General features: G+C 26.1%; 1 protein-coding gene across 3 annotated transcripts in view; it reads left to right on the top strand.

The window, feature by feature from the left end:
* LOC129957748 (recQ-like DNA helicase BLM) overlaps window positions 1-13,555 on the top strand; it is a 61,027-nt gene that overhangs the window by 23,839 nt on the left and 23,633 nt on the right. For all 3 annotated transcript variants that reach the window (XM_056070172.1, XM_056070170.1, XM_056070171.1), the window contains 4 exons: window positions 742-887; window positions 5,215-5,681; window positions 9,312-9,350; window positions 12,557-12,754. In XM_056070172.1, the coding sequence (XP_055926147.1) occupies window positions 742-887; window positions 5,215-5,681; window positions 9,312-9,350; window positions 12,557-12,754 (850 nt within the window). The remainder of the gene's footprint in view (window positions 1-741; window positions 888-5,214; window positions 5,682-9,311; window positions 9,351-12,556; window positions 12,755-13,555) is intronic.

Raw genomic sequence — 13,555 nt, 5'->3', positions numbered from 1 at the left:
AAATTGAGTGCTTAAAAGCTAATAATATAAACAAGCAGAGAAAAATTTCTAAAATAGAAAAAAAGAAATGGTCAATTTTCAACAATTTTCCAATATAGTGTTCATAATGCTATATAAAAAAGCCAAAGATATCAATCAATTTTATACATTTTATTTCTTATTATATTTTTTCTAATAATCTGTCTATATTTTATTTAATAACATTTTGCTTTGTAGCATAATAATTTGAAATATATATATATATATACATATTATTTCAGTCCATCATAATTTTTAAAATTAAAAAAAAAAAAAATTCTGCATCTGGTTAGTAATTTTCATTCAATAACTAACACAATACTAAATACATCCAAATAAATTTAGATTATTTTGCTTCCATGCATGTTATTAATTGATTATTTAATAATTATTCAAAATTTCTTATGTTTTTTTTTAATTACTCTATACGTATTTCTCTTTCTTAGTTTCTCTAATTATTTCAAAATACAAATGTATGTGCTTGTGCAAATCTCTTTTCTCACTCTTCCATGTTTAATTTTCAAATATTTACGTACTCATTACCAAGATATTGCAAAACAATATATATATATATATATATATTGTTTTGCAATATCTTTGTTATATATATATATATATATATATATATATATATATATATATATATATATATATATATATATGTTAACTTTAATGTATTAAAATGACTGGTTATAAAATATTATTTATTTGAAATTATTGCAGAATAATGAATCTGTGGATGTTACTTCTATTCTGCATTCTCTTGAAGAAATGAATGTTGAGGTCATGACAAAAATATGTGACCTAATCCAAAATGAAGAACAATTGCAGATTCAAAATAAAGATATAAGCAACCTGTTACATACCAGGTTAAAAAGAAATTTATTTATATTAGTATATCATTAACTTTTATGTTTATTGGATATTATAATTTGTAAAATTAATTATTTTTAAGAAAATTCTTGTTTATTTATATAGATTTTAATGTTTATTTATATATGTTTATTTATATATACTCATTTTCAAATACTGTGGATTTATAATACCTCCAAAATTTTTAGTGTATGTAATTTTGTCACTAATTTATTTAATTTTGGATGTTGCTTTGAAGTCCTTTAACAGTAATCTAACAGAATTTGGATTTTCAATATCCAGAGTCTATAGCAAGAAAAATTTGAATGCTTTTCTTTACTTTATGAAGCTGTGATAAAAGTTTTCATGAAACCGCTGTTCTTTGATTTCCTACTGCCATGCACAGTTGCAATGCTTGATTTCTTATGATGCATAACTAGAAAGTTTGAAAGAAGAAAATACACCCCAATGACAATTTTATAAGTTTGCCTGCTGTGGAAAAAGTTTTCATGTGTCCAGAATATTAAAATAAATGACAAAGTGATGAATAGTTAATGATAGATAAAAAAATCATTAAAAATATTGTATTATAAGATTTTTATTCTGATAAATTCAACGAAATTTTTCTTACAATTTTTATTTTTAACTTAATAATGTATGCTTTTTTTTAATAATTAAATAGCTGCAAATATTATGCAAATATTTAAAAAAAAAGGTAAGAATAATTAATGCTGGAGGAAAATTTTGAATATTAATATAGATATTTAATTAATATAAAATTATAAGTTAGTAATTGTTTAGTTAACATTTCTTTGTTGAAAACCTGCCAAATTCATCTGGTTTATTATTTTTTAATTATTGAATTATTTAAAGTTAAAATACAAAGGAGATAAAATATACAGAAATGTATTACAATGTTATTATTAGTTATGGCATTTCTATAATTACATTGTGCAAGCTACTAGGCATATATACATGATTAAGAAATTTCTTTTCATACTTCACTATAAATGAAAAATCTACTGTTGATCAGAAAAGAAAATCACTGATTCATACTTCATAGAATAGAATCGATGTTATTGGAAAGAGTCTTTTCATCGCTAATATCATTCTACAAATCCCAAGTGACTTACTTTGATAAGAAAGCTAGTGTCCTTTTCTAAAACCATCTAAGTTTCCAAAATTTGTGATGTATTAAACTCTATTAGTGGCCTGTCTAGATATGAATCTGAATAGATTTTACTTTCCCTTTTTAATTACATCAACAGTGTTTTGTCTCTATCAGCACTACTGAATTTATCACCTGCTTGTGTGCCATAACCTGTAAACATGCTGTTCAGTACACTTATAGGTAAATTCCTTATAAGAAGATTACTTATTGCAATGGTAGTTGGTTTCTTCAAGGACCGTGGTCCCTAGAATTCAAAACCACCCTTCGTTCTACATATTATACACACATGCACAGGGGTTGGACAAAAATATGGAAAACCTCATAAAATGCATGCTTATAAAGAAATGTTCTAGTGGAATGTGTAGGTTATCACTGATGTTTTCAATTACTGACCCCACCTATAGAATGACATGAATACACTGTGCAAGTCATTCGTTGTTAGTGCACAGTTCTGCGAAGTTGCAATTGCATCGTGTAAGAGTTAACAGACTTTGAATGTGGGCAAATTGTTGAAGATTGTATAATGGGTGCTTCTGTACACAAGGTAGCTAAGGGGTTTAGTGTTTGAAGAAGTGCTGTAACGAAGATTTATTCCACATATTTAAAATGCAGAAAAGCATCATCCACTAAATCATAGTGTGAATAAAAGTGCATGTCGAATGATCATGACAAAGGATTTTGTCGAAAAAGAAGCAGACCACAGCTGCCAAATTTACTGGTTACAAACCCTGGCTGCAAGATGATGCATGTCATATTTACAAACCCTGTTAGTACTTAAAAAATCAGAGAAGAGCTCTATATGCAGGGTATTTCTGGCCAAGCTGCAATACAAAAACCAATAATGATGATGCTAATTCTTGTAAGAGGAAAAAGCGATGTTTAATTCATAAAGTCTGAAATGAGGAGCAGTAGAAGGCAGTAATATTTTCAGATGAGTCTTGTTTCACATTGTTTCCCACTTCTGGCCGAATTTATGCCTGGCCAACACCATCCCAAGCCCATAATACAGACTTGTTGCCAAGTGTGAAACATGGTGGAGTTTCTGCAATGGTTCAGGCTGCCGTATTGTGGTTTTCTGTGGGCCCCATAATAACTCTGCTAAAGAGCATTACTGTCAAGTATTATGTAAACATTCTGGCTGATCAAGCCCATTCCATGTCACAAACTTTGTCCCCCAAAGATGATGGTGTTTTCCAGATAACAATGCACCTGTTCACACAACTCACATTGTCCAGGGCTAGTTTCTTGTGCACAAGGATGAATTATTGCATCTCCTCTGGCCACCACAGTCATCTGATAGGGGCTAAAAAAATAAAATATTTATTTTCTAATGTCAGCAATTTATACTAACAGTTTTGGAAAAAAAAATGAAATAAAATTTCTTCCTTTATTTCATTTCAATATTTTGAAATTGTTTAAATGCATGTGAACAAAAGACTGAAAGCTTGATAAAAACTAATTAAATAAAAATGTAATAGGTGAAAGATTTAATGGCAACATTGTGTAGAAATAAACAGTTAAAAAATTTCCTGAAGTTACCTGTTTTTTAGTTCTTTTGAATATACTGTTAAAAAAAGTTCCTACTTAGCACCATATTCTGGTATGTTGCTGATCTTCCTATATGGTCATTTCTTCTTTTAAAATAAAACAGAATTATTTTGTAAAATTGTATTTTCTTCATGACATTCTTCTTAAAAGTGAATTATTGATTATGAGATCTCAATCAAGTATTCTAATCAAATCTATCAAAACTCATCAAACTAATATAATAATAATTATAAAATTTGTATGTTATCATTTAAAAGAAATTAAAACTTGGCATAATACGCCTCCATGTACACTATTCTCTTGTGTGGCTTTTTCTTTTTTAAAAAATAAATCATATTATTTTCTAAATGTATTTTCTTCTTGACAACAGCCAAAAATCACTCACACACTCACTAATTACAGGATCTTATTAACCATTAAATATTTATTTGTAACTTTTTCAAGTGTTTGTTATGTAGTTTATATGACTTCTACTTTAAATGAGATTAAATACTGTTTGAAACATTTAATTTATATTTTGCTATACAAAGAAGTTATTTTTTATGAAACTGATTATTATACTGATTAACCAATTTATTAATTATATTTGTCAAGATAATATCTTGATGAAACATAAAATAGGTTGCTGCTCAGATTTTGAATTACATTTTGAATATGCATTATATGAAGAATACTTTTTTTAAATAAAATTCTGGACCTTTTGTTAATTTGGCTGCCTTTTAATTTAATATCTGCTGCATTATTGAAAGTATACTGTATTATAAAAAAGATAACCAAAAAGAATATTAAAGGTATCATGTTAATCTATAAACTATGTTTGCCAATGGCATGCAGTTAAAGTATGCAATTAATATACAAGTACAAAGTATATATATAAAACATGATTTTTTTTAAAATTTCACTTTATTCCAATTAATAATTATGATTGAAATTTTTAAAACCACAACAGATAAGATCTGAATTCTATTATTAATTAAGAAAAGAAGATGTTTTTTTTTCCCTCCATTGTAACTGAAAAATCAAATGATAAATTTATAATTACTATAATAAATCAATATCTTTGACATATAAGTGAAAGTAGAATTATTGCAAATTATAATTAATTTCTTCAAATTTGTTCAAAATGTAGAAATAAACTTTTAATTCTTACCAATTCATTCAAATCTTTGGAATTTGCTTATGAACTTCAAAGCTTTGTAATAACAATATTACATAATTATCTAGATTTGTATATTTTTTATGATATTTGTTATTTTATTATTTATTTTGCAATAAATACTGAATTGTGTGAATGCAATAAATTCGTTATCTTTGGTTGCTTCAAAATTTAGTTCTTCACTGTTTTTATCTATAGATTGAAAGAAATTTGAAAATAATAACTTAAATAAAAAAGAATATATCTTTGCCGCCTTCCTGCTTGCTGGTAGGATTTTTTTTCTCAATATTTAGGCTTCCGATTAGTATTTGTCAGTTTCTTCTTTTTAATTTTGTATTTGTTTTATGCTGATTTCTATTTTGCATTTATTATTTATATATATATATATATATATATATATATATATATATATATATATATATATTAATAAGAATGGCAGTTTATAAAATTTCAAATAATTATGTTTCAGGAAAAAGATACTGCATCAGCTGGAAACTGTAAAGAAAAATTCTAATAAGAAATTAACTGATCACCCTTTCCCAAAACCAGTACCACTTCAAAAACTGAGGCCTAATCTCTTATTTCCTGAATTTTCTAAAAAGGCATCTTTGGAATATTCTACTCCAAAATCATCCAACAAATTTTTAGATAAAACCAGAGAAAATTTCATCACACCACCAAACAACATTTCTTCTGAAAGTCCATCTCGGATTAATGAAAGATCACCAAATTCAATATTTCCTGAGCTTTCCCCTAAAATTATTTCGCATCAAAAAGCATCTTCGCCCAGAAAGAAATTTGAAGAAACAAGGTCTTTGATACAATCCCATAATTTAAATCATAATAATACCTCTGTAATTAATATAGAAGATATAGAAACTCAAAATCTTTTGGAGCAGAGTATCTATGATATAAGTGATGATGAACTATCTCTTGGTAAGACAATTTCTGGTACTTTTTTATTTATTTATTTATTATTATTATTATTTTTGCTGTTGTTTTTGTTTTGTCCAAATTTAAAATTATCAATCATATATATATATATATATATATATATATATATATATATATATATATATATATTCATACAAGATCTATTTATATCTATTAATATGTCTTCTAGTATATTTTATTTTCTATCAATTAGCATTTATATTTTCATAGAAATAACTTGGGTCTAAACATAGAATACTATCTTCCAAACCATCATAACCTGAATTTTAGATATATGTTAAGTTGTAGGAAAAATATATATATTTTAAAACTATGTGTTATGTGTAAAAGATCATGATTTTCATGTTCAAATTTTTCTCATAGTTGTTAGTAAATTTAATTGTTAATGGATTCTTGAAAATATAATTTTGCATTTTTAAAGTAGATTTTAGAAGATCCATCTTTTCAACATAATATTTTAGCAAAAGTAGTGATTAAATCATATATTTAATATTTATACATACTTTGTTTTATAAAGCTTAATTATGCAATTTTTATTTTAAAGCTTAAATCCCTTCCTCTCTCATTTTTTATTGGCTCTATTCCAATGTTTAAATTGATTTGCCATGGACAGAAGATTGTCATTCTGTAAAATTCTTTCTAATTACATTGACTGATTTCTAAATATAAAATTTATTTTATCTCATATTTCAAAACAGTCTATAAAAGTAACTTTTCTTTTTAAAAGCTAGCAAAAGCTTATTAAAAGTAACCTTTGTTAACCAGTTGTTTCATTCAAAATAATGGCAGCTAAAAATTTCTATTAAATATTTTATGTAACCTGATCTTAATAATTTCATCTGTAAGATATTTTTAAACTTCAGATTGATATATATGGCTTATTCTATTTTAGAAACTTTATACTGTATATCGTGTTCTATTTTTATTCTATTAACTTCTCTATGTATGTCACTTATTTTCTATCAATACCTTTATACATCCAATCAGAGCACAGAAAAGAGTAACAATATTTAAAACTGAACACACTTCAGAAATTTTTATTGTAACATTTTAAAGTCATATATAATGATATTTTAATATCTAATTTAATCCGAATTAATTTCCTAAAATTTTGCCTAATTCGGCCCATATCAGAGTCATTCTAAAGTGTTTTCTTGTTTCCTGATCCCATTCCATTTTTTCTGTTTAATTAATTCAACTGAAGCTTTGTAAAAATAATGCACCATCAGTTCCACGTGCCAAGTGAATATAATCCCTCCGTTGCCCTTGTCAAAGGTCGACACCTGTATTGAATCGACACGTGGCAGAAATCTCATGTTATTTAAGACCAGGGATAGTTTATTTCCCCACTTCTGATTTATTCACTTTCCTCACTTCCGCTTTTGTGCTGCACTGTGGTGGATGTGCCTTGTGTGCGTCTCTGCTTGTAAATAATTATGCCTTCCCAGGATGGATATTAAAGATAATTTAAAAATCCAAAGTATCTTCAAACCAGCTTTCTGTTTTAAAGAAAATTATGCATATATAATATTTAATCAACAAGGATAGTTTCCTTTGCAAAATTGCCAACTTGATTGAGTGAATTAAAATTAAATCAACTGGAACAGAAAATTAATCATGCAATAGCTCTTCGTCAACACCGATGGTTTTTGCCATGGCTATGCTTTTTCTGTGGCAAAGCTCCTTCACCGCCTTCCGCCATTCCTCGCCGATGCAATATCCTCTATCGTCTGAATTCCAGGGTCTGGTCCAGTTCTTGTTGAATTACCCGGCTTCTCATCGCTACTCCTGCCTTAACCTATGATCTCATCCTACACTTTGGCTCAATACGCTTCTGTTTGTGTTCCATTTCCTCATGTGCATGCTCCTTATATCTTCAAGAAGTTCCAACCTATGCTATGATTTATCCAGTTTCTGAAAATATTATTTGTTTTTTATTTTATCATAACAATATAATAACCACCTGCCTTGACTTCTTAGTCCAGTTCTCAAAATTACCTTTTATATTTCTTAAAAAGTGATTCGTGTTTCCTGGGTCAACGAGTGAAAATCAGGATTTATATTGTGTGCTCCTTTTCTTTTGATTTTCATGTTTGAATTTTAGGATTATTGCAAATAATATTTTTATAGTATTGTTTAAAATACTGAATTTTTATAATACTTAATGAATATCTCTTATCATATCTATCATTTAAAATTTATTCATAATATTATAATTTGTTGAATTTGAAATTTATGTACATGCTATTAAAATCAAAAAAGATGATTTCCCCAAATAAATTTAACTTAATTAAATTATCTAATTTGAAGGTTTTTAAATTAAAGAATAAATAGAAGATATGACACATGATATCAGAGAAATTTAGTAAGTATATCAGAGGAAATTTGTTACACCTCTGATTGAAATGAAACTATTCTCTGGTATTTATTGTGACAGATTACTTTTTGTTTTAATATGCATACAGACCTTGTGAATGAAAAATATAACATAGCAAGATTCTTTTATACTTAGTAATTAATGGCACATGATAATTAGACTAATGTAGTAAATACCTCAGGGAAATTTTTACACCTCTGACATTTATTGAGCTTCCTTCTCATCCATCACTTCTCTTCCATCACTGTGTCCAAATACTTGTTTTTTACAAAATACAAATGTTTTTTTTCCTTTAATTACCAAATATTTTTTATATATTTTATTTCCCAAGCACTTGATCATATGAGTATTTTGAGTCATGTGTCTGTTACATTCATTTACAAGTGTTTTGTTTGAAATCTTTGAATCTTGCATTTATTACCTTTAGTTCCAAGTTGTAAAATAGGCTTAAAATATTTTTTTGTTCAAAAATAGGAAAAAAATTATTATTGAACAAAAGGATTCATATAATTGAAACAGTAATTTTTTTATTTGTAAGATAATATAAAAGTCGTTTTTGTGCTGTTATATTTTTAAAAGATGTCATGGGAAAATACCAAAATTTTGCTTAATTAATTTTTTTCTTTTTAAATTGTTTAGGGGCACACCTTCACATCTTCCTAAAAATTTTTGTGCAGGTTAGGCAGCTGTAGATCAAATGGCCTGGCTTGCAGAGCTTCAGAACACATACACATTAATTTTATTTTTATTTGAGATGAATCTGTATGTTTAATATAACATGCATTTCATTAACTAATCGTAAATATAAAAAAGTGAAGTTTGATACTTTCTGGCAAAATGATAATTCTTTTCCTTTCACCTCTCAGGCATGATCTCCCATCCTTTCATTAAAATAAAAAAATAAAATAAAAAAAAAATTAAAAAGGAAGGGATTAAAGTAATAATATTTTTGTTAAACATTTGCTGAACCATTCTATGCTGCAACATTTATTATGCCTATTTTTATGTTATTTGCTGTGATTATTTTGAATCAATGATAAATATGTGGGGTTGTAGAGGGAAATAAAATTTTACCAAAATTTGTATTTAACCTTGAAAATTTATTGAAAGTTGCTTGGCTTAATATATACAAGGAATATTCAGTACATATATTTTTGTTGATGTCACACACATTTTGTATTTGTAGCGTAAATGTTAAATCATTTGCTTAAAATAATATGTTGTTTGTTTTATAGCTCCTCTAAAGGAAGGTATCCTGAATGATGATGAAAAAAGTAAGTTTTCAGAAACATGTGTTTGATATTTAGTAAAAATACACAGCATTTCTGCATCGAATGTATAAACATTTATGTTACATGTATCTCTATAAAAAATTATTCTGATGACCAACTTGAAAAAGTTTTAATAGATATCAATGAGAGAGGAGGGAGATGCAATGGAACATAGTATTAAAAATAAAAAATTAATGAGAGAAATTATTATGATATGTGTATAAGTTCTGAAATTGTGCAAGGATGACAAATAGCACAATAATAAATTAAAAATATTTTTGCATTTTACGTTGCAACATTTTCAAAATGAAATGAATACTGATATTGATTGAGGTGATTACCTTGTAATTCATTGTATAATATTCATTATTGGAAAGCAGCTTATAAGTACAAATATGATGCTGTGATGAAGACTATTAGGACAATTAATTCTAGACTATTAGGGCAATGCATCTATATGTAGCTCATAAATGAGTAATTTAAGAGGATTTCAGAAGATGAAGTCCTTTGAATATGTAATCTGGTAAGTTGGGAGACCAAGCAAGCCTTTCTGCAACTTGAATCCACTTCCTTGGATATGAATACTCCATTAAAATATTTAATTAATCATTTGCAATACCACCTTAAGTCACTACTTTGCATGAGATTACTGCCTAAAGATTTATTTTTTCAGTCCTGAAATCTGAATGATGAGAATTTGATAACTTTCTGTCTATAGTATTATATGTAGATTTTAATAGAAATTATCAATTATAATAATTAATAAATAAAACAATGAAAATTCTTACTTTTTCATTGCAACCAGCTATTTTGGAAGTATTGAATATGAATACTATGACATGCACTTCAAGATAGCTCTTCTAATTTAAAAAATAAGCTATTAATATTAACCATCACTTTGAAATGAATAATAATTTCAAAAAATTAAGGCAATACAGAATTGAATATAGGATAATGTGATTTATAGTACGAAAATTATATATATATATATGATATCATTTAAACTACACTAAAAAGGACATTCAGGTCTGTGAATTTGTTAAAACCATTTATATTATAATGTGCCCAATTTTACTAAAATTATCATAATAATGTTTTTAAAATGGTTTATTTATGTATTGAGATAAAAGATTTCTTTTGGACTTGTTTTCTTTTTTCTAATGAGGGAGCATATACTATTATGATGTAAATCAGTTTTTAGAATTTTCTTCTGTTTATTTAGTATTCTCATTTATATTTTATTTTTAAATATGTTAACTTATTGGATGAAATTGTTCAAACCAAATTTTCTTCTCATAGCTTTCCAATGCAACTAATTGTTGCTGGAAAATGCACTGTGTTCTAATAACTTTGATTCTGAGAAGAATTTTGTTTATGATATATATTGGGGGGGGGACTTGTTTTTCATGAATAAATGTATAATGTTTTTATGAAAGAAAATTTACCCTCACAAAAAGCATAATTTCATCTATATTTTCACATTTACTTCCTTCATTATTCTTCTGAACTAATTTATCAAAAAACATTAAAAATTGAAAAAATGGCAAAACTTTTTATGGTGATTTGTTTTTTTTTATTTTAATACTTAATGAAGTCTTAAAGGTAACTAGAGAATGTAAATGTTATCTTGTTAACTGGTTACTTCTGGATTTTAGTTGAAAAACCAATACACTGAATTCCTAATAACTTTTTTGTTGCCATTTTAGTATTCATTTAAACTAAAGTTTCTTTCAAACATGTTACCTGACTTATTAAAACCATTTTGGATTAATCATTTACAGGCTTCTTTATGTTAATATTCATTTAATCTGTCATATTCCAACACTTTTTTGGTACTTTTACACTTTATAAAACCATACTTTATTTATCATAACTGATGAATAGCTACAATTCAGCAAATTATTAAGGTTAAAATTTAAGTCATTACTGAAGCATATGCATGCAAATGGGGTTATAGATTTAAGTTTAATTTATAAGTATAATGTTCTTATTTCATTCTAAGTTCTTTTTGTTTGGTATATCTAAGTCCATTGTAAGCTAAGTCTAAGCAACTACACATATATTTAGAGGAAAAAATGATATGATAGGGATTTCTTTATGTTTATGATAAGAATTTCTTTTTATTGTACAATGGCTACTTTTGGCAGCCAGCTGATTTGTATGAACTTCATTTTTCCCATTTAAAATTTCCATTGAATATTTTATGTTTTAATGGTTTCCTTTGCTAAGAATTTTTAATTTTCAAATTTTACTATAGATTTTGATTTTAAAAGCCTTATATCATTTTGTTATGTATCTCCCTAACTTTATGTCATCTCATCTAAAATTTGAACCTTACTTTGAAATAAAAGTAATTAAAATTACCATAATTTTCATACTGATTTTAAACATTTTCATTATGATTAGTTTTTAGTATGATGCAAAATATGTTACATAATTTGTGTAATATCTCTGCAAATTATCTATTAAAATTAGCTTTGATTATGCAGAAAATTTTGCATAATCTTATAAAAGGACAAATTTCAAGCTATAAGATATATTTTGTTTATCCCATTATATCACACGAAAGAATATCATTATTTAAAATTGATATACTTAAAAAATATTTCTTCTTAATTATGAAGTTAAACCTTAATTGTAAATGCAACAAAATTTTAAAAGTTTTATTAAAAGTATATTTTAAACAGAAACCTGCTCAAAATGAAAAACTAAGATGTGTTTTCACACCTTCATCATCAGGAATGTTAGAAATATCCCAGATGAAATATTTGTAGCAATAATGAAAAAGGATTTAAATTTCATGACAACAATGATATATTTTATAGTAATTAAACTAAATATATATGTATATTTTTACAAATTATTAAAAATTATACAAAAGTTACACATAACTAAAGTGTTGATATTAAAAAGATATATATATATTTTTTTAATTTTAAGATGATCTAAAATTTATTTTTGTGTTATAATATTTTTGGAATTTATGATAGGAAATTGCCAATTTTTGAAAATTGTTTTTTTTAAATTAGTTAGCATTTAAAAAATAATCCTGCAGTCATCATTGTCTTTTACAGTATATCTGGGCTAAAATAAGAAGGCTAGGTTTTATGATGGATTTCATATTGTGTCAACATCCACACTGTTTTATATCTTTTATTATTAATAAATATATGCATATTTACAATGCAGTGTTTAATAATTTTTTATAGTTATTGCTGGAAATTTTCATGGAAATCAACAAGATGATGGAGCATCTCTAGAATTTAAAGGATTCAATTTTCCATTTTCTAAAGATGTACTGAATGTTTTTCATAATATCTTTGGTTTAAAAATGTTTCGTCACAACCAGCTAGAAGCTATTAATGCTGCGCTATTAGGGAATGACTGTTTTGTACTTATGCCTACAGGTAAATAATTTAAATATTTATATCTAAAAATATATTTAATTTATTGTTTGTTAATTGTACTTTCATTCGGTTCTTTTGTGTTTGTTTATGTTTTAATTTTTTTTAAATGAAGTTTCATAGTTAAATACATTATTTTTTGATTGCTAGTATTTTAAAATATTATAATTAGCAATATTTTAATAACTGTTAGCTTGCAAAGTTGCACATTGTTTTTGTGTGCCATTATGTATATTGTGTATTTTGTTATTTAAACTTTAGTCTTGCATCCTAAAAAATTCGTCTAATTTACTTTGAATCTTCCATCATAAAAATTCATTTAATTGAAATATTATTTCAAATGTATCTTTTTTTAAAACTGCTTCTATTTTAGTACATCTGTATTAACTTGCTTTCTTGTGTGCCTTTTTGTTTGGTGCAAATTTTGTAGTCGATTTTAGACTCTTAACGATGATCTAAGAGGGTTGAAACTTTTAATATTTACTCAGAATTGAATGATTATGCAATATTAACTGGCAGTGTTTTCTTGTCCACTCAATACAAATTTTGTTATTGAGTGTAGCCCATCATAGACGTTAGTTTAAAACCGATCACAAAATTTCACACACTCAAGACTGAAAAGTAGAAAATAATTATTTAAATGAAAAATTTGATATACTACATTTTTAGAATGAATTGAAAAGTGTAAAATATTTTCTCTAGCCCAGTACCGAATTATAACCTCATTTGAACTCCGAACCCATACAGATTATATTGAAAATTTGTGATTGTGAATTGCTACTTTTTTATGCACATTGTATAGAG

Source organism: Argiope bruennichi, chromosome 2 (genome assembly GCF_947563725.1).
Source record: "Argiope bruennichi chromosome 2, qqArgBrue1.1, whole genome shotgun sequence".
In the NCBI taxonomy this organism is placed as follows: Eukaryota; Metazoa; Arthropoda; class Arachnida; order Araneae; family Araneidae; genus Argiope; species Argiope bruennichi.
This window is presented reverse-complemented; position numbering and strand designations above follow the sequence as displayed.